This window comes from Anabrus simplex, chromosome 10 (assembly GCF_040414725.1).
Source record: "Anabrus simplex isolate iqAnaSimp1 chromosome 10, ASM4041472v1, whole genome shotgun sequence".
Lineage (NCBI taxonomy): Eukaryota > Metazoa > Arthropoda > Insecta > Orthoptera > Tettigoniidae > Anabrus > Anabrus simplex.
The window spans coordinates 92,254,025-92,277,945 of record NC_090274.1 but is presented as its reverse complement, the minus strand read 5'-3'; the positions used below and the strand labels follow the sequence as shown (position 1 = coordinate 92,277,945).

At 37.1% G+C, this 23,921-nt stretch overlaps 1 protein-coding gene across 1 annotated transcript in view; it reads right to left on the bottom strand.

Moving 5' to 3' along the window:
• LOC137502413 (uncharacterized) overlaps positions 1 to 19,677 on the bottom strand; it is a 48,425-nt gene extending 28,748 nt beyond the window's left edge. Inside the window, exon 1 of the mRNA XM_068229495.1 lies at positions 19,548 to 19,677. Coding sequence (XP_068085596.1) covers positions 19,548 to 19,625 — 78 coding nt within the window. The 5' untranslated portion in view covers positions 19,626 to 19,677. The remainder of the gene's footprint in view (positions 1 to 19,547) is intronic.
• Positions 19,678 to 23,921: the final 4,244 nt, after the last annotated feature.

The following is a 23,921-nucleotide window of genomic DNA, read 5'->3' as shown; positions in this document are numbered from 1 at the left end:
AGTTATCCTGTGCCCACCGAGCTTTCACTCCTGTATAGCAAAGTTGGTCTGAAAACACACCTATGTAAAGATAGTTTCATCCTTGAGCTGACTTCATTCTTCCGGAATACTGTTGACTGCAACTGTGAAGAGACTGCATGAGCTTGATTCAAGTTCACTTACTGCCTGGGAGTGCACACATCCTAAACATTTGAAATTATCTACCTTTTCCAACTTCGTATCACAAATCTGACATTCATTTATCTTGGATGTCTTACCCACTGACAACAATTTAGTCTTAGAAAGTCTATTTTCATGCCATATTCATTGTACCTACTTTCAAGTAGACTGCAGGCATTAGGCAAAATCTGCTGTTAAGATAAAGTTGTCAGAATGTGCCAGATTGCTTTCACATTACTGAATTCCTTCCTGTCACTTTATACCTTTTAGCAGATGATCTACATAAACTATGAACAACAAAGGTGTTTCAAAATTCTGGTGAATACAGAAAATCCGATCCTGACAATCCCTTTATGGTCTGAAACCAAACTGCTTTTCATTCTACTACCTCTGAATCACTGACCTCACCTAGCTTCCACGATGCCAGTGAACATCTTGCCTGGTATACTGATTATTAAGATACCTTGATAATTGTTGCAATCTTTCCTCTTTGCTTGCTTATAAGTAGGTGCAAACACAGATTTCATCCAACCTGATGGTAACTTACTAACACTCCTTGATAATCTTCTTTTATGAAGCCATTTCAACCCTTCCTTCCCAATATACTTCACCATTTCAGGACTAATTTCATTTATTCCTGCTGCTTTATGACAATGGAGTTTATCTACCATCCTTTCCAATTCCTTAAGAATAATTTCACGAACATCATTGCCCTCTTGTCACAAGAGTTGAGAAGCAATAGGGACTGGATGTAATACAAGACACAGCGATGTTGCGGAAAAAAGACTGTGATCCATGACTGAGAAAATTACACGTGATAATTAATTTGATAAGTATGATGCTATACTGCAAGAATGGACTAAAGATTGTATTGCTGAAGAGAAATATTATGAAGGGGATAGAGGTAAAGGTTACATTCTACCTCATCGGCGGGGTGTATTTAAGGACAGTGCAATGATGTGAATTAGGCCAATATTCGACACATCCAGTAAAAGGAAGAGGGAGTTGTCACTGAATGACTGTATGACAAAGATCCAAACTTAATTTAACTTATTCCCTCTGTTCTGATCAGGTTTAGAGAGAGGCCAGTGGGTGTTAGAATATTACACGTTGGCACTCGCATGTTACTGTTGCACTTGTGTGAAAGATTTTCAGTTATACAAGGCCGAAGGCAAAGGTAGAACATGCTGTCAAGATGTGTGAGATGAAAAACGACACAAAGCTAAGAAGGCGGATGCTGATTCTGGAACTCTATCGGAAAACAGAATTAAAGATGCTGTGGTATTTGAGGTGACAGGTGCAGACTTTGCTGGACTCTTCATACTGAAGGTAAAAAGGAAGGGGTGGAATATGCTCTTTACATTTGCTGTGTATAGGGCAGTGCACTTGGAACTGGTCAGCAATTTTATAACGAATAGATTTTTACTGAGTTTTCAACGGTTCATCACTCGATGAGAAAGACCGAAAGTGTCTACAACAACAATGGAACAAATTTCACTGGTACAGATAATTTGTTTTGAACTGTCAACTAAAACCACACAGAAAGAGAGTCCACAATGCAGCAAATAGAGTAGAGGATTAACCCTCCCACAGCAGGCTGGTGGGGTTGTTGGTGGCAAAGTCTGATTCAGATAGTAAAGATAAATTTTGAGATGCATCCTCGACAGAGCTTCACTGTGTTGCAAAGAGATGATGACGCTACTGTGCGAGTATGAAGCCATTGTTAAATCCCGTCCTCTTACCTACTTGCCTGAGAAGCCTGCAGATCTCAACCAACTTTCACCTTCAAGTATATTGCAAGACAATGTCTGCATGTGAATACTAGATTTAGATCAACTGGATTCTGTGAACTTATCAAGGAGATTTTGATTTCTACTGCAAATGCAACTGGGTTTGAGAAGAGTACCTAAGTCAGTTGATCCAGAAGCATAATAAGATGTCTATAAACACTGGAGAAGGGGATGCGGTGTTGGTTGCAGCTGATGGGAAGATCTGGATCAAATGGCCATTAACACGGGTGCTGGAAGTGTATCGTGGGAAAGAGTGGGAAGGTCTGTAAGGTTGAAAACATTGTCAGGTGAGGTGACTAGTCCACATCAGCAACGTATCAAACTGCGAAGGAGGATGCTGACGACTGCCCCAGTAGCTTCACTCTCATGAAAAGTCTGCCTCGTCACTCTTCAAAGTGGTATTATGACAGCACGTCTACAGCTTCATGTGAATATAAAAACTGATTAAATCTACGTGGTTTACAATAAATGCGGAAGTTCCTTTCAGGAAAAAGAAAGTTTCTCACAGGCTATGTGCTTTAGGATTTAAGATTGTAAGGCATTCTGAAAAGATATCTCCCTCATTAATCCTCGTATCACAATGGTGCACATGAGCAGAAAGTTTTACAAATAGATTTCCAGTAAGGTTGGTAGGTTTTACATAAGGTTGGCTATGTATGTTTTTTTTGGGAGAGTAAAATCACTGTTTCAGTCTTCACATAAATCCCCATTCAATTCATGGACGTTGAAATATTATTGAACCTAAAAACTATCCATGCATAAGAGGATTCTAAATGTGGGTTCAAATACATCCAGTAGTTTTTCAGTTACAAGAACTCAAACAACAACGAAAAGAAAGGCAAGACCAATAAGCTAAAAAATATTTAGGTATCATTATTACACCTGAAATGGATAATTATAAAAAAATGCTGCCAAGATAATCAATATATAGATACACAGTTGTTACAATGTTTTTAATAAAGAATACATTCATTACAAATATGCATGTCTTACCAGTCCATGGACTAGAAAGTTGTAGCTCTCCATGTCAATTTATCCTGTCCTACCAGCTTCTTCTGTAACTAGTGCAGTGTTTTCCTCATAAATTTTGTCAGCCAAGTATTAGGATTGAGTGTATGGGTGGGGAATACTACGTATTAAAACGGATATGAAAAAATTTAATTTATTCCCCTCATGGCATTTGTACTAACAGATGGGTAACAGTAACTGCAAAATTGAACTATTTTAGTATCTTTACTCTGAACAAAACAGAGCATTTTGAACTTCTAGTGTTCTATTGCTCATTCATAATCAGTCATGCTGTGGAGTGCCACACGGGTTTGTGACATCATTGAAATCTGATAAACATTTAAACTCTGATATAATTATGTTGAAAATAATGATTTAACTAAACAGTTTCACAGTATGTAATTAGTGCATGTCTAGCTGGGCAGTCTGTAACCATGGCACAGCACTTCACCCATTAAAGGGTTCACTGTAGTTGAACTAATATTTACTACAATTCTTTCGTCGCATTAACATCATGGCCTGCCCTATCACTCTAAACCTCTAGGCTTGCTCCTGAACTAAATTAGTGAAATCCTATAGGAATTTGTTTAAAAAAGATAATAATAAGGTTGTTATAACCTTCCTTCAGTTGTGGTTGATGTCATAGAACATTAATAAAACTGGCCCCATAGTGTCCCCTAGCAGCTCTGGGTTCAATTCCCAGCTGGGTCAGATGTTTTCAATTGTAAATTATTAATGTCCCTGGCCTGGGGACTGGGTGTTTGTGTCATCCTTTTCATTTCCTGACATTCAACACTCTACACTTCCTCCATTACAATTACACGTAGGTTCATTTTACGTGGTGCAAGTAGGGGCAAAAGATCTCTATAGGTCGATGCCCCGAACAAACAGCATTAAAAAAAAAGATGAGGCAGTACCTACAGCCACACAATCAGGTCAGGTGATACCAGTGCTGTAATAACATGGTGGAAAAAGAGGTGGTCAACTATTTTGCCATTAACTGGTTTTTAAATAATGTATAAGGTGACTTTTCATTTCAATGGGGTACTTAACCATCTCACTATCAATATGACCCTGTAAATTCTTCACCCTAATAGTGAATAAGTGTAGTATTCCCCTAGATTTATCCCTCTGTGCAGACTCAAAAGCAACACTTTAGGAAGCCTTTAAGAGTATTGTGACAGTGGATGATCCAATTATCAAAGATGACCATCAATGTTATAAAACCAATTCAATCAGAAGAAAAGATGAGTAAAAATCAATAATGAGCAAGCTCTCCATATAAACCTTAATTTAAATCTGTTTGTGCCAAAGAGAATAGTATAGGAATTATCAATACTGCATTAATGGAAACAATCCCCTCACGATTTTATACAAAAAGGAAGCTACCAGTCACAATCAGTATTTTAATCATGAACAGTGACCATAATAACACTGCAGTAGTTTTACCTAATGAAAAAAAGTCATTAGCACTGATAGAATCAGCACTAAGTTTCAGGTACTGATATCTAAAATTCATTGGAAATATTACTGGGGCCTTATAGATAAGATAAAGGTGCACATTCTTTAAAGAATAGGGCCTGCTCAGTTTAATTTACACTGAAAACAATTAGTGTTATGTAACCACCATGCAACTATCCATGGGGAAAAACAATGAATACAAGGTTCCATTGCCAACAACTATCCACTACTTCCATTAACAATGAATGACATCCAGCACATAATATACTACGGGTGTTGCTTTGGTCAGCCCTGTAAATATATTATCAGTTTCTAATTTTCAAAAATTATTTCACTCGTACATGTTTTGGGAGATCCAACTCACCTCATCAGTGATGTATACATCATAAATCAATATACCCCATATGATAAGGTCTAATATTACAGTATAACTTCGATAATTCGAAATCGGTTAATTCAAAATCCCGCCTAATTCAAAGAAGCTCTCGTTCCCAGAAACATGAGATAGAGTTATGCATGTTATTTCAATTGTTTAATTCGACATACGGATAATTCGTAAGTCGAAGTACAATGTCAACCCATTACCGAAATTCAGACTTTTAATTTGAAACTGCCTTTACATTTTAAAACAATAGTATTGTGACCTGCACTGGCATCGTAGCCCTAATTCTTATCAAGTTCCACGTTGGACCGACAACAATATATGTATAACCATCGCGCTGTACTTCCTCTCAATTTGCTTCATGTTATTATACTAATACAATACGTTGTTGCCCGTGCTATATTTCCTCTTAAATGCTACTAATTAACTATACAAAATCGGGGACGAATATACAGATCAAGCGTAGTGGTTACATGTCAACGTTTAGTCAGCATCTCAGGGTAAAACATCCATATATATCCGATAATACTATCTACATTCGTAAGTTCCGTTGAAGAGGGTGAATTTGTTCAATAAGTTACTTATTTTCCCCGAAATCCTATCGTAAAATCAACATGAGCCTCTAAATATATCATAACTCCGAAATACCAGTCTATATATTATCTTATAACTAATCTTCCTATCGCTACCTTGGTACACAAACGGTTAAATAATCTCAAAACTAATTTATTAGCATGCTAATACAACAAATAATAAAATAATATCAATCTCTGGTAATAGAGGAAAATAAACTCAAATGCAACACATTATCATTCTTGACAAATCAAATTATTGAATTAATACAATTAAAATTGAGTAGGTCTCATTAATTCATTTGGACATTAATTATTGTTTTGTTGTGTGACCACATTTCATGATTTTATTTCATCATGGGGATAAATAAGGTTTATTCTTTATTAAAGGAGGGAGTGGTCTTTCTTTCCTTTAGGTCTATTTGCAGTCTTCTTTAGGATTGGTTTGGAAATACGTATTGACTTGTCTGTGGCGTGAGATAAGTAACTCCTTTCCAACTATGACTTCAAAATGCCATCTTAAGTAATTAAAAGAAATTAATCCTAACCATATTAATATCAATTCCAACATCCTTATATTTAAAAAAAATAAGTGCCAAAATAAAATTTTAAAAAATCTTCATTTACGAGTGCTATATCAATGTTCTTCAATCGTCATACCTGCTAGAGTCGTACAGAACAATTAAATACTATGTGCATTTTCAGTTAAGATGAATCCTTTTACTGCCTACTGATGTGCCATGTTTAGGTTAAAACGTGCTCCAATATTATATATTTACTATGTGAGACAAATATATTGCTAGGCGACTATATCTCTTTCTCATATGTGCTTCAAAACACATGTAAATTACGATCAATCTATCTCAATATTTGATTTAAGTTCAACCAATCGACCATCTAACCTCTATGCTATACTTAATATTCACGTATCTAGGCCTCAATTCCATTGCTTGCCTCATTTTCAATCATAACATAACCGTAGCTAGGCCATAAATTCGCGCCTATGTCATTCAATCATTCTTTACACAATAACTATTCAACATTTCAAAACACCAACAACATATTATTATTCACGCATCTAATTACTGCGATTCCTCCGCATACAACCAATATCTTTATTCAACTTCCCCATAATTAATACTATGTCGCAGCAAAACACTTTGTTTACCTCAGTATCTATTCATAACACTGCAAGCTGCTACTTTATTCCAATTCTTCGTAAATATGAACGATATTGGCCTTGTTAGTCGATCTGGTCGTTCGGTAACCTAGTCTTCTTACTATACACTTCACTTTCTTACTTTAGCCTCGCCTAGTTTGATATACGACGTTCTTTTAAGCATATAGGTTCAAAAACATCATTCACTTCCCGATACTGCTCACATTAACCTAAGATCAACTTATGAGCACGGCAGTATATTACTATACATACATAACACATATCTGTGGTTATTTTCTCCGGCATATGCCTTAGAATTCACATATTGACACAAACAAGTTATATTTTGGCACTTCAGCACTTCTACAATTATACTACACTAAATGAAGTAATTTGATAGTTAAATTTCTTGAAAATGTTACTTATCTCAAGCCATTTTTATGTCCGATGTTGGTTTCTTCTTCCTCCTCATGGCATCTGAGAACATCTAGCCTCGTGCTGGATTACGCCATACAGGATCTCTCTAAGTCACCGGGCCTGAGCTTACGATGATCTGGGCAGCCTTCCTCCATCGATTACGCTAGCTCCATTTCGAGTCCAAATTCCACGTAATGACAAGACATTGTTAATTTCACAGAATACATCTTAGTTTTTCATATACAAAGCTCTTCCAAGTACATTGACTAATTGTATTCATGCTTCGTATTCTTTAAGGATAATGCTCAGAGTTAATTATATCTTTATAAATTGGTTCTTTCTTGGTGAAATATATTGCCTAAACAATGTTATTTGAATCTTGTAGATGGATTATTCTTATTATTTGAGAAAATCTGGCCGCTTATTAAGTTACTATTGGCCTTATTTATGAATGCCGTAATCCGACACCTCTTCTTCAGCTCAGTACTAGGAGTGGTTTATTCTTTATTAAAGGAGGGAGTGGTCTTTCTTTCCTTTAGGTCTATTTTGCAGTCTTCTTTAGGATTGGTTTGGAAATACGTATTGACTTGTCTGTGGCATGAGATAAGTAACTCCTTTCCAACTATGGCTTCAAAATTCCATCTTAAGTAATTAAAAGAAATTAATCCTTCCCTGCCGTTTTTGAAAGTAGTTTTCAATAGTTTGTTATTGGATTCTTCCCGCGTACGGATTCTAGTACGGTTCTCTCGATTATAATAGCTGTTCTTCTGGTTAGGTAATCACAATTTTATAGCTTGTTTCTGGTGTAATCTTTTTCCCAAAGTAGATAAGAATAGGACGTTTTCAATTTTTTTACGTACAATTGTTCATTTTTCATAGAGTTTCCTTTCCTTCTCGCCGGGCAATGCCTCTCAATTGCGATCAACTTGTCATAAAAGGTTACTCCGTGCATTCTTGACGCTTTAAGCTGACCTGGGCCATTTTTCATCCGATCTATCTTCATGCCAATTCACGTCAATTGTAACGTAATGGTACATTTTCTACTCTTACTTACTTTAAATATGTTGGTTACAATATATTTACATTAAGCTTCCATTTACGCAATAAATGGACCTTTACGTTACATAACTTCCTTCTCCGTACTTCACTTCATGATTATTGACTTCGTAATTGACCATTTTTTTAAACAGCTTCGTCTTCTCTATCTGACTGACATTCTGAATCAATGTATCCTTCCTTTCCGCACATTTCCGGTATATTATTTAGGAACTGTTCATGATTCTCTCTATAATAATATTTGACATTTGCTGCATTATGGATCCAACTTATAATTTTGTTATCCGTTTTCCTTCCTCTATTACCATTTCCATCATGACCTAACTCAAAATTGTCATTTTTCTTTTCTCAGGAACGTTTAATCCTGCATCGAAATTCTGTGCATTCGGATTAAGACGACGTTTCTCTATCTCCAAGTTTTTATATGCTGGAGCTCTAAACTCTCTGCGCCCTCGATATCTCCAACAATCTCCTTGTCCTTACTTGCTTGCTTCCATTTTTCTTGATTTCTCGAGTCTTCTTTCATCTCCTGGGCATATCTTCTATTTGCAAACTCCCTTTCTCTGAAGTTCCGTCCACCTCTTTCTCCGTAATAATTCCTTCTTCGGATCATATTTCTATTTCTCGTATATCTGTTATTTGGCCTGTCATATGGCACATATCTTCCATTCATCTGATATGTTCGCCGATATTCTTGACCTCTTTGACGTTGGTATCCTCTCATCTCTTTTCTTTCATCCATCTCCTGATTCGTAGCCATGTCTCTCTGTCCTCTTCGTTTGCTAATTTCATAATTCTCATTGATTACATTGATTGACTCTTCATTTCCTGTACTACGTATTAATCTACTCGTGGGATGAGCAGTTGTCATGTCAATCTGTCTCAGCCTATCTTCCATTTCAATTGCCGTTTGAACGTTTGAGGTCACCAATAGTCTTTGTATTTCAGGTGGAAGTTGGCTTTGAATAGTCTTAATAGCTTCCAACTCACTGGGTGCATAATCCCAATCCTGAAAACGTTTTAATTGGAAAGCAAAATAATCACTGTATCTTGTCTGACCAGCGAAAGAGAATTTTCGTGAATATAATTCCATTCTAAGCTGCTGTTGTACTTCCGGACTCCAATATCTCCTTAGGAATGCCGTTTTGAAATCCTCATACTTATGGAAACTGTACTTAAATGCCTGGTACCAAATACTCGGGTTAGCATCTAAATGTTTCTCAATTACTTTAAGTCGTTTCTCGTTTGGAACGTTATTATCTCGGAAATAATCCTCCATCTCCCTTTAAATCGTTTTGGGGATAAACTTGCAGTATTATTAAAATGTTTTGGCCTATCCTCGATGGTTTTAATTACATTTATTATTGCTGGACTTCCATTATTACCATTTCCGTTCCCCATCGAACCTCCATTAATAACATGGCTTGAATCCGTAGTCATTGCTGGCGTTGTTTCCCTATCACAAGCCTGAATTTCTATTGTTCTCATTATATTAGGCCTTGTTGTGCGGTTCTCTACTCTTATCTTTTGAATTTCCTTACGAATCGTGTGTAATTCTCTCTCCGTTCTGCCGATTCTGTTGTCAGTTTCCTTTTTATTCCGTTCAGCTTCTTCTTGTATTATTTTAATTTTATCTGACACCTGCTCTCTTGCCAGAATGATATTTACTTCCACTGATTTATTCATTGTTTTGATTGCCTCATTCAATTTGTTTATTCTTTCTGTGGAATCTATCCTCAAACTCTCCAAATTATCCGTTATACTCTTTATCTCTTCCATTTTCAACTTTAGAATGATATTTCTGATTTCTGTCAATTCTTCCCTAACTATTTATTTCTTGATTTAGCTCTTGATTCTTATTTTCCATAATCCCTGTCATATCCTTACGTAAAACGTCAATATCCTCTTTGTGTCATTTCACTTCCGACTTTTTCCACTTCCATCCTTACAGCTTCTCTCACTTCCTTCATTATTTCCTGCCGTTTTTCTTCTTGCCTGTTAATGAATTCCTGAAGTTTTCCTTCAATCATTTGCTTTTGTTTCTCATCCTGTCCATTGATTATTTTCTGAAATTCCTCATTCTTCTCATTCATCCTTTCCAAGAGCTTCCCTTCCAGTCTGCTAATATTTTCTTCATTATGCTTCCTATTTTCTTCATTCTGCTTCCTAATTTCTTCATTCTGTTTCCTAATTTCTTCATTCTGCTCCCTAATTTCTTCAGCCATCTGTTGTTGTCTCTCCTCCTGACTTTTAATCATCTCCTGGAGCAGCTTCTCATTCTGCTTCCTATTTTCTTCAGCTATCTGTCTAAACACTTCACAAATCCCTATTTGCTCTTCCTTGGTTTTCTGTATTACTTCATCTCTCTTCCTGTTATCCTCCTCAATTTCTTTTTTGTAATCCTCAAATTGTGATTTTAATTGAGCTAAGTTCGACATTTTTTTTTATTTCACTTAAAATGCTCTATAATTCCAGTCTAGTTATCTATAACCCTAATTCTCTATTTATCCTTCAACTTCAACCAATGAATCATCAAATCTCAACATAAAATAGTCTATCAGACTTATAACAATATCTATTACTATAAATAATTCAAAGTTTACTCTGTACTATCTTGTTTAACTGGGAAGAACTAACCCAGACCATCGTAACTCAGCCACAACAACCTATACAAGTCATACGAAAATCCAAACATTAACATATATACCCAATTTTAATTATATTTATGTTCTATTCACACAATCATATATATATATATATATATATATATATAAAATAATATGAAACTGGCATTATATAACTCTTCCCTCATCATCATTCATGCATTCAAATTTCTTAAAGTAACCTAAATATATATATAGTGGACTTTCTCCTTCCACGAGACTGTTAAATATTGCAAGACTCCGCATCAAATTCCTTGCTACCCCCTTCCTCTCCATCCAAATATATCAATCTTTCCATGAGTTAAGCTCTCTCTTCCTTAATTCTCATGGCTATCAATCCGTTCTGCATCGCACGCCATATCTATGTTCATAAACTACCAGGCATCATCTCCTTCTTCAAATTAATTTCATGGCTGTGGTCCAAGATGTAATTCAACAACTCCGGTATCTCTCTCTTGAAACTATTTCATTCCTCAATTCGTCCTTCTCTTCAGACTTGCTCGATGCTGCGGCATCACACAACAGATGTCCAAGCCTAACATCCATATCTCATCTTCAAGATTTGCTCCACGATCAAGTTATCAAATTTCTGTATATCCAAAACCTAATTATTCATCTGACCTCTTCAAACTTGCCTCACGTATGGGACACCAAATTTAATGTGACCTGTACTGGCATCGTAGCCCTAATTCTTATCAAGTTCCACGTTGGATCGACAACAATATATGTATAAGCATCGCGCTGTACTTCCTCTCAATTTGCTTCATGTTATAATACTAATATAATACGTTGTTGCCCATGCTATATTTCCTCTTAAATGCTACTAATTAACTATACGAAATCGGGGACGAATATACAGATCAAGCGCGGTGGTTGCATGTCAATATTTAGTCAGCATCTAAGGGTAAAACATCCATATATATCCAATAATACTATCTACCTTTGTAAGTTCCGTTGAAGAGGGTGAATTTGTTCAATAAGTTACTTATTTTCCCCGAAATCCTATCGTAAAATCAACATGAGCCTCTAAATATATCATAACTCCGAAATACCAGGCTATATATTATCTTATAACTAATCTTCCTATCTCTACCATGGAACATAAATGCTTAAATAATCTCAAAACTAATTTATTAGCATGCTAATACTACAAATAATAAAATGATATCAATCTCTGGTAATAGAGGAAAATAAACTCAAATGTAACACATTATCATTCTTGACAAATCAAATTATTGAATTAATACAATTAAAATTGGGTAGGTCTCATTAATTCATTTGGACATTAATTATTATTTTGTTGTGTGACCACATTTCATGATTTTATTTCATCATGGGGATAAATAAGGTTTATTCTTTATTAAAGGAGGGAGTGGTCTCTCTTTCCTTTAGGTCTATTTGCAGTCTTCTTTAGGATTGGTTTGGAAATATGTATTGACTTGTCTGTGGCGTGAGATAAGTAACTCCTTTCCAACTATGGCTTCAAAATGCCATCTTAAGTATTTAAAAGAAATTAATCCTAACCATATTAATATCAATTCCAACATCCTTATATTTAAAAAAAAATATGTGCCAAAATAAAATTTAAAAAAATCATTTATGAGTGCCATATCAATGTTCATCAATCGTCATAACCTGCTAGAGTCATACAGATCAATTAAATACTATGTACATTTTCAGTTAAGATGAATCCTTTTACTGCCTACCAACGTGCCATGTTTAGGTTAAAACATACTCCAATATTATATATTCACTATGTGATACAAATATATTGCTAGGCAAATATATCTCTTTCTCATATGTGCTTCAAAACACATGTAAATTACGATCAATCTATCTCAATATTTGATTTAAGTTCAACCAATCGACCATCTAACCTCTGTGCTATACTTAATATTCAAGTATCTGGCCTTAATTCCATTGCTTGCCTCATTTTCAATCATAACATAACCGTAGCTAGGCCATAAATTCGCGCCTATGTCATTCAATCATTCTTTACACAATAACTATTCAACATTTCAAAACACCAACAACATATTATTATTCACGCATCTAATTACTGCGATTCCTCCGCATAAACCAATATCTTTATTCAACTTCCCCATAATTAATACTATGTCGCAGTAAAACACTTTGTTTACCTCAGTATCTATTCATAACACTGCAAGCTGCTACTTTATTCCAATTCTTCGTAAATATGAACGATATTGGCCTTGTTAGTCGATCTGGTCGTTCGGTAACCTAGTCTTCTTACTATACACTTCACTTTCTTACTTTAGCCTTGCCTAGTTTGATATACGACGTTCTCTTAAGCATATAGGTTCAAAAATATCATTCACTTCCCGATACTGCTCACATTAACCTAAGACCAACTTACGAGCACGGCAGTATATTACTATACATACATAACACATATCTGTGGTTATTTTCTCCGGCATATGCCTTAGAATTCACATATTGGCACAAACAAGTTATATTTTGGCACTTCATCACTTCTACAATTATACTACACTAAATGAAGTAATTTGATAGTTAAATTTCTTGAAATGTTACTTATCTCAAGCCATTTTTATGTCCGATGTTGGTTTCTTCTTCCTCCTCGTGGCATCTCAGAACATCTAGCCTTGTGCTGGATTACGCCATACTGGATCTCTCTAAGTCGCCGGGCCTGAGCTTACGATGATTTGGTCAGCCTTCCTCCATCGATTTACGCTAGCTCCATTTCGAGTCCAAATTCCATGTAACGACAAGACATTGTTAATTTCACAGAATACATCTTAGTTTTTCGTATACAAAGCTCTTCCAAGTACACTAACTAATTGTATTCATGCTTCTTATTCTCTAAGGATAATGCTCAGAGTTAATTATATCTTTATAAATTGGTTCTTTCTTGGTGAAATATATTGCCTAAACAATGTTATTTGAATCTTGTAGATGGATTATTCGTATTATTTGAGAAAATCTGGCCGCTTATTAAGTTACTATTGGCCTTATTTATGAATGCCGTAATCCAACACCTCTTCTTCAGCTCAGTACTTGGAGTGTATTATACGTGCTTCCCTGCCGTTTTTTTAAGTAGTTTTCAATAGTTTGTTATTGGATTTTTCCCGCGTACGGATTCTAGTACGGTTCTCTCGATTATAATAGCTGTTCTTCTGGTTAGGTAATCACAATTTTATAGCTTGTTTCTGGTGTAATCTCTTTGGCAAAGTAGATAAGAATAGGACGTTTTCAATTTTTTTTAACGTACAATTGTTCATTTTTCATAGAGTTTCCTTTCCTTCTCGCCGGGCAATGCCTCTTAATTGCGATCAACTTGTCATAAAAGGTTACTCCGTGCATTCTTGACGCTTGAAGCTGACCTGTACCATTTTTCATCCGATCTATCTTCATGTCAATTGTAACGTAATGGTACAGTATGTTACAGAGTAATTTCAACTCAAAATTTATCTGCTCCGCATCACAGAACACACGTTCCAGAATGTAGAGGGGTAGCTTTCCGCACTTCCACTTCGGTGGGTCTACAGTGCGCTTCATGATTGCATGTTGAATGGAATCGGAATTCTTTTGTGCTCAACCTTTTAAGGAACGCCGTAATATCATGCAACATGCAGTGTTTGGGAAAACAGAATCTGCGAACACTGGCGATGCTGACAGTTGACGAAAAAACGAGGCAAACATAATAAATTCTGTGGCACACCATCAATCGCAGACGAGGGCAACAAATCAACAGGCGGCGCAACACCGCAGCCCAAGCCCGCGATTGGTAGCGCAACCACCAAAGACATAAGAGGCTCTTCCCAGCGCTATCACGCCAGCTACGTAGAGAAGGGCCTGGATAGAACACAAACACAGGAAAAGGGAAGCGATGGAATCTGGGCAAAGGCCAATAAGTTCACGACCATAACAGAGGGTGGAAAAGGGTACCAGGGTAGAGCAATTCACAACAATAACAATTCACTGTTACACATAAAGGACCAAATTTCAATGTAAACTAAGAAAAACAAAGGGGTGGGTGAACTAGCTAAGACTAGAGTACATAATTAACAGAAAATCAAGTACCAATTTACCAAGTAGGTCTCCAAGAACCTACTCAAAACATGACCATTAGCAGAAGGTCCCCAAACACACTGGAAACAACATGGCTTAACGACCTTTTTTCTTTAAAAACCACATATGGTTGCTATTATTTTAAGAAAATTCCAATTCGGTATTGAAATGAAATTTAGAATAATGAGTACTCTTAAAATTTATAAATAAGGTGCACCATTCCCGGGTGCGGCCGTCCCAAAATGTACCTAATCAACAAAATAGTTTTTAGTTACATTACTTACAAATAATAAAATAATTCCAAATTATTTTTCAAAAAAACAATAAATTGCCAACAGGCCCCTACGACCACACATACTCGGTTTCAAAGATACCTTAGTGAACACAGAAGGGCTTTAAGGCAACAATTATCCGCGTTCCCAAATCAGAATGGCAAAGTCCGGAAGAAACATAAGATAGGCTCAAATAAAATTAAGGAAGAGCCCACTTCAAAGGAGAATCAATAGATGTTTGAAAGATATCAATAATGAGGAAACACAATAACACTGAAAATGATTTAAAACTCAACTTGTGAACCATATCATCACACTCCCGGCATAAGGTCACAACACAACAACGTGCGCCAGCACACCACCAGCATTGTTACCAACTCAGGTTACGCCACAATAACGCAAGCTAATCAATCCGTTATCTAATCAACAAAAGACAGAAGCATTCCAGAACAATGCCGTTAACGGAGGACAGACCCGGAATTCGAAACTACGAATATGAAGCAATGACAATAAGAGATGATGATAATAATAATAATAATAATAATAATAATAATAAGTAAAACGTTAAGAATTAAATTTTAAGAAATCTAAAGGTAGGCACAGATAACGAGAAAAATCAACTAGAAGCACACTTCGGTATTCACCTTGGTACAGAATTATAAATCATTACATTTACAATGAACCATTACGTCATGATTTCCCTCGGGGTGGTCAGCCTTATGAACAGATCCCTCAATTAGTTTTGAAAAAACACTTAATTTTCAGTTTTTACACAGACGTGCAACTTCGAACAACATTCAACTCTTAAAGATAAATAAAAACCAACCCACTTGGGTTGCAGATAATCAAGATCACGCGCCAGCCGTTACCACAACCCTTCCACCAACTTTAAATTACACTGTTCAATTAGTGAATTTTCACCCAACTAAATCGTAGATATATTGAAAGGACACGTCGAATTTCACCTTAGAGGATAATTTCCAGCACAGAAATGTTCGCATCTTTAAAAATGACCAAATTCGAAGCCGAATGTCACTCTTAGGTGCAATGCAGTTAAAAGAAAAATGTTGCTCCGACATTTTGAATATCTCAATACCGGAGCTCCAATGTAGCGATACACTTCAGCCATCCACAGATGAGAGGTAATTTATACAGGTACTGACTTACCAAGGTGATGACGATGATGCGTAAGGTGAATCCTTCACATAACTTACTATAGGAAACAACAGTAATGCCTTGGGAACAGTCACGCACAGCAGAAGAAGTGACGATCAAATAGAACACATTTTAAAATACATTGTGGTCCAACAAGTTGAAATTTCCACCCTCCACACAAGTTTTACAGATTAAGAAGCACTAAAAATCATGCTAGGGTGGTTCGTAGACACACACAGCCCCATTGCAGGCCATAGTTACAGCAACCAACTTCACCGGCATCTTGCCTGTCGGGAAGTCGCTTCACAACAACCTGTTTCATGCAGGCGGCACAAGAGTGCGCTCCAAAAACAGTTGAAAGTCGAGCGGCGAAACTCGCCAATACTCAGTTCGTGAATAACAATGTACCTCTAATATCCAATAACGAAGTGATTGTCCACCGTTATATATAAATTAGTCCAATCAGGTCTTTAATATGCATGACAATTAGCGATTTACGTCCAATAGTTGTGTAGTACTCCCTGGCGCCAAATTAAATGATAATTTCATTTTTGCTTTTAAATTCCGCACTAGAAGGTTTTCGGTGTAGCGGTAATTTTACATAGTCCTCAAATTATACCGCTACAATTCGTAGGCACCGAACAATATTGACATTGCCAGTGAAACTGCATTGCTTTATTTTAATGCGAGCCCAAACAGTCTTATGGTTTTAAAGGAGGAATTGCCAGCCGGGAAATCGTACAGTGTGAGGTAAGGTAAGGGTGTCTTCTGCCCGAAGGCAGGTCCGAACCTTCGCAGAGGTGTTCCTGAGCCGGAGTTTATGTGTGGTAGGGTGGTCAGTTCCTTTCCGCTCCTCCATTCCCTTGCCCCCACCAACAGCACGTGGCAACCCATCCAACTCCTGACCACGCCCAATGTTGCTTAACTTTGGAGATCTCACAGGATCCGGTGTCTCAACACGGCTACGGCCGTTGGCTACAGTGTGAGGGATGGGGGTCATAGTAGTGCATTGCAATGCACATGGAAGCGAGATACTTTATCCCCTCGTCATAGGAAACTTCGATAAGCCAAAATGTTTTAAGAGCGTCGGGCACTTTCCATGCCAGTACAAAGCATCTATAATAAAAATACAAACAGTACAGAAATCCAAAAAATAATGCATTTGCACAGGGGAACCGGCATAATTTATTCTCGTCTTTGAATTTGCGATTTTTTCTTTCGTTGCGTGAGGTTATGTTTGTCAGTGATTTATCCAAGTGAATTATTTGAACATTGTAAATGCACCTTGTTGGATAGATTTTGGAAATAGTTTTTTCCATGGCATTTGAAAGGTTTAAACTGTGAATCGAGGTGATTGCATGTATTAATGGGTGTTAGAATACTTCGTGACGCGGCAAGTGTTTACATTTCTGAAGTATGAGACAAGTGCCATGGCGGGGAATCGTACATGGATAGGGTCATAGGAAAGTTCGATTTTAAGGGCATCAGGTACTTTCTGTGTAAATACAAGGCATCTAAAATGCATACGGTATAGTAATCCAATTAATAAAGCACTTGCACATGGGAGCGAGCATAGATTTCTCGTGATGATACAGATGTTGATTCCCATAGGGAATCTGAAATATTTGTCCTGAATGAGTAAATTTATAATACCAATATAAATGGTCCGTTATTGGACATTATAAATTTTCCAGCTAACTCATTCTTGGTTGCCAGCGTTTCGCCCTCGCGTGCTAGGGTGGGCTCATCAGTTGGTACCTAGCATACCTACCAATACGCTGGCTAGTGCATACCGTGGAGGCCACTGCGTAGGCTAACTGGAGCCACCGGCAGTGCCAATGCACTACGAGACTTTGTCTCATTATCAAAAATTGATGCCTGCTTGGCCATCAGATGATACAGATGTTGATTCCCATAGGGAATCTGAAATATTTGTCCTGAATGAGCCTACGCAGTGGCCTCCACGGTATGCACTAGCCAGCGTATTGGTAGGTGTGCTAGGTACCAACTGATGAGCCCACCCTAGCACGCGAGGGCGAAACGCTGGCAACCAAGAATGAGTTAGCTGGAAAATTTATAATGTCCAATAATGGACCATTTATATTGGTATCATAGATTTCTCCTCATCTTTGAATCGTTCTTTTTTTTCTTTCTTTCATTGGGTAAGGTTATGTTTACCAGTGAGATATCCCAGTGCATTTACTGTAAATGCACCTTCTTGAATACATTTTGGGAATAGTTCTTTTTTCATGGCATTTGAAAGGTATAAACTGTGAATCAAGGTTAAATGGATGCAGTAACGGGCCTTAGAATATTTTGTAACGCGGGAAGAGTTGGTACTTCTGAATTGTGAATTGGCGGTTAATTCGAAATCACGTAATTCGAAGTCCAATTTTTGAGTCCCAACGACTTCAAATTAACATGGTTTTACTGTATTCATCTATGCATAAGACATCACAATTATTACACATAATGACCATTTCTTGATAATGTTTGTTGTAATGGAAAAGTTGTTCCTATGTTAAGTAACACTTTAAAACATGTATTAAAACATCAGATTGCTTCCTTAGAAAACCTGATCAGTGATAAAATGTTTCTTGGTATTGTTTGTTCTGTTGTAGCCACTTAAGCATAGGCCTATTAAAAAATTAACTCTCATACTAAAAAATTAACATTTTTGCCTTGTTATCCTTAGAACACTTTCTAGAATGAACTACTTGACCACTGAATTATTTGATTCCTTAAGATCTAAACATGCAGTTCATTATATCATGTCAGATGGAATATTTCTATGTTGGTGGGCTGGAATTTTGAAGCTCCCGTCATGTCCTTGAATTCGTGGTTATTATTTGCCCTTCTTATTGTAAATTATCGAAGCGGAGCAAGACTACCCGCTCACCAGCCTAACACTTATTGATTCCATGTTGTGCAAACTAGGTTTAAAGGTTTTGAAACACTAAGATGACGGAAATTGTTTCCGCAAGTGGTTAATGTATTTCAGAACCTTTAATAACATCAGGGTGATATAAAGGATTTAATATGTCAACTTGAAACCAGATGGCAAGCCCTCCACAACCTGAGCTACGCAGACTGCCATTTTTCCTGACAAGAGCTACAAAGCAAAGAGAGATAAAAAGAAACCCAATTCTTCTTCAGCTTTCAGACACGCTGTGCCAAATAAGAGGTGCCTGCCAGTAAATTCGGCATTTGTGTAATCATAAAAAATATACTTAGTCAATTTGAGATTAGTATACAAATATTCATGTGCCTTAATAATAGACAGCAAGATACTCATATATCTTCTGAACATCAGATAAATGTAGAGTTATGTAACCAGTAAAACTCAGATGACTGCTATGGATTTAATTGTAATTACTATAAAGTTACCTGGAATTATACTTACGCATGGAGTATTTGATGTTTCCTCATAGCAGATTGGTTCCTCTTTGATCTTTACTTCTAAGTCCATTTTAAATAGCATGTGAAGGTATAGACGATTCTGGGATGTAGATCACTTCCAGAGACCTTGCACTGAAACATGAACAACAAACACTATTACTGCTGTTTTGTAGTCAAGTCTGTAGTTTTAGGAAGTTTGTAGTTTTAGGCGACTGTTGATATTGTGCCCATAACCACAGGACCTCCAGTTTTACCAGGAAACTGAACCTCAGGGATAAACATTTTCAATGAAAGAACATCCCACACCAACTGAATGGGATTAATTTGCACACCCCTTCTGAAAGGCCTAAGACTATGCAACTTTCATATCGCCCACTACACGGGGGGTGTAATAACAGGTTTTACCTCTTTTATTTTTACGATTTGTTTACATCACACTGACACAAATAGAACTTATGACATTACGGCTAGAAGTGGGAAGCAAGTGACTCTGGCCTTGAGTAAGGTAGAGTGTCAGCATTTCTTTGGTGTGAAAATGGGAAAACACAGAAAACTGTCTCTAGGGCTGTGACTTCCTTCCCACTCCTAACCTTTTCCTAATCCATCCCGTCGCGGATTGACATTGGTTACGTCAACATCGAAATATCTATGTATTCTTTGTATATGTATAGTTGCCTTCTTTACTCTGTGACGTGTGTGTATTGTTGATAATAATAAACGTGATATTGTGAACACGACGGTGAAATCCTCTTATAATTCAGTAGTTACGATTTATAACACAAAATCTTGTGTCAGTGCAATGTAAAGCCAATTGTAATGAGAAAAAAAAAAAGAAATTCTACAATGAAACCTTCAAAACTATTAATTTCTTGTTCAACCTGGAGGGCAAATGATCCGCTTTTAGTCACTGTTAAGACACAGTACCCACGCCCTGTCCATCCGCCTGCCCTACTTGTCGTGTACATTTTGTACTGCTCAATATAAACACTCTTTCCACTAGAGACCAGCAGTGTTTCAGATACAATATATAATTAGAAAGTCACTAGTAGGAATGTTCTGATATAGTACATTCAGTTTTGTTTTCAATCCACAAACCTTCGGATAGTAAGTGATAGGCCAGTCTTATTCATAACACTTACAAATTATGTAAGTCATCCTGGATGTTAATGACAATTGCGGGGAAGCCCTGTGCCTTATGTATTTTAATAAGCCAGTTTCTTACACAGGTATAGCCATAGTTCTTCTCTTGATGCACAGTACTCACCTGGGCTAGCAGCCCCTTTAAGAGCTAATATATAATATGTTGAATTCAGTAGCAGTTTAGCAAGATTCCTTACTGATCAAACTAATTATTTGACAGAGGATAGCCAGATACTCATTGGCTACTTTATCCAAAAAGTTGCAGCCATTACTGATTACGCAATAATTTATACTGTATGTCCATTACAACAAACAGTTTTGAACTGGCTATGAACTCCTTTGTTATAACAAACAGTTCCGAACTGGCTATGAACTCCTCGTTATAACAGTTCCGAACTGGCTATGAACTCCTCGTTATAACAGTTCTGAACTGGTTATACACTAATTTGTTACAACAAACAGTTCTGAACTGGCTATGAACTCCTTCAAAATTATTTTAATGAGCATACATGAATCGGAATGCTTCCAGAACTGATTGGTAATAATTGTTTCTTGGAATTAGTAAATGGCATTTCTGAACTGTATCAGCGCCATTTATGAATTGTCACAAAACATTTAACAATGGATGATGGAAGACCTCACCATTTGAATGAGAAGTACTGCATGTAGTCACACCACTCACTGGTTGAATCAAATGTGCATGTGAACAACATGCAGTCCCTGCTATTGAATGTGCAATGTTGGCATTGGCTCTGAAATGGTTCTAAACGAAGTTAAAACAGCTTGAATTCAGAACTCACAGTTCAGAAGCAGTTCTGAATTTCTGTTGGAACAGCATGTACACTGGCACCAAGAAGTATTGGCACAGACACCTATTCACATATAACACAACTATCTAAATACTATGAACATTATATGTATACCATTAACCCTTATTCAACAAAGGAAATAATTTGTAGATTAAAATATTTTCTGAACACAACTTAAACACATGTATCTATTCAATTAGGGTTTCCTCCAGCTCAAACAAGTATTGGCACACTGTACATCATTTGTTATATTGGTTTACAGATTTGTGCAATCGGAGTTGACAAACAGTTTAGTCGCCTGTTGACTTGTTATGATGAATTTGAAGGTAAAGGGGCATTCCGTGTCCTTCCACACCAAGGTGGTTTTCTTGCATTTGCAGGGTAAAAGTTACCATGAAATTGGTAAAGAACTTTATGTTACTTATTCAACAGTGCGGGCAATCATCCAGAGGTTTCATGAGACTGGTACAACAGACAATAAACGCAGATCTGGACGTCCAAATCTTCTTACATGTAGGGAGCGTTGAAGCATAGTTGGTCTTGCACTAAAGGAGTTCGTAAAAACGGAGGGTCGATTGTATCGGACATTCAGTCAACGTCCAACAAACCGGTCAGTCCTCAAAGTATTAGGAATGTTTGGAATGCAGCTGATATTCACGGGTGATCTCTCAGAAAAGAACAATTTATTTTGGAAATTAACTGAAGAAAACACTTCCAGTTCATCAAAGATTATGACAATAAATCGACTGAATTTTGGAATTCAGTGAGTGGTATTTTCTGACGAATGCAAGTTTAACTTGTTTGGATCTGATGGAAATGTAAAAGTGTGGTGCAAACCAAATACAGAGCTCCAATCACAACATGCCCTACCTACAGAAAAACGTGGGGGAGGAAGCATAGTGGTATGGGACATGGTAATTATTGAAGGTGTCATGGATCATCATAAATATACCGATGTGTTGCAAGGCCAATTATGTAGCAGTGTACAGAAACTGGGTCTTGATGGCATCTTTTACTTTGAACAAGACAATGACCCGCAACATACGGCTCTGCGAACGCGGGAGTGGTTACTATATAATGCACCAAGAAGAGTTTTAACTCCACAGAGAGCCCTGATCTTATACCCAACAGAGCATCTTTGGAATCACATGGAGACGAAAGTTTGAAAATATCGTTCTACAGGGAAGCGCGAGCTTCAGATGGTGTTGTAGTTGGAATGGTGGAAGATCTCAGGAGAGATTACTCGCAACATGGTGCCCTCCATGCCAAGACGTCTAGAAACTATCATCAGTGCCAACGGTATGCACACAGGCTACTAGACTTGAGTTGCGTGAATTACAGAGACTTTAATTTCATTTGTGTACAGGTGTACCAATATTTTTTTGATGTTTAGAGCAACTAATTTTATTTTGTAAACATTTATTTTTGTAGTGAGAAACCAATTATACACGAAGAACCTTATATTTACTTCTGTACATTTCAATCACTTTTATTAGCGTGGAATTTGTATATAATGGTAGGTGTGCCAAAATGTTTGGTGGCACTGCGCATGAGCAGGCTATTCAGAATCAATTCGGTACCATGTTGGGAAAAGTTTGAATGGAACTGAACAATAAAACGTACCATATTTCCTATCACGTAAAGTTCGTATTTGAAGTTCCTTATGGAGATGCACAAGACAGACTCCTTTGGACGCGGTGCAAAACGTAAGAAACTGCAATTACCTGTATCAGAAAATCTTAAGTGAAGCAGCACAATCCACAGTACAAAACAAATTAATTGGAACATTAAATAACAACAAGTCAACCACTTGGAAAGTAAACCGGAAATAGTGAATAGGGCTCCTCACAAATTTATAACCAATGTGTCGTTCCTCGACCATATGCATACACACCCTGTATAATTCACTTATCTGCAGCTAACTACTACACATGGATACAAGTCAAAAGTCATCTAGGACAACCAAGACCAACCATTACACTCAGACCAAAAGACAGAATATACATGGCGTGCGAACCTACCGAGAGGCGGGAGACTTCTTCTTCTTCTTCTACTTAGGATTTTCTTCTTCTTCAAAAGACGGGAGACGAGAAGCGTACACTAGTAACGGGACTATAGAATGAAAACTACCGAATTGTTCGATGGTCGCCAAGTACCGTTACAACCGATTGTTTCCGTTTGCATTCGGTTTTTCCACGGCCGACTGGATCCCTCGCTGCGCTCCTTATACCGGCCTTGACAATCGCTTGTGAAGTCCAGCATAAACCTGTAATTGGAAAGTTTCACCGTAATGCCGCTGGAGCGCTGGGCTACTACCCTTTGACAGGAAGCTGTATACCGCAAATTGCCGCATTTCCAGTTTTATTTATATGGTTTTGCTGTCGTAAATGTTGGCAATGTGTTCGCAATGAGGTGCTTGCTGGCTTGGT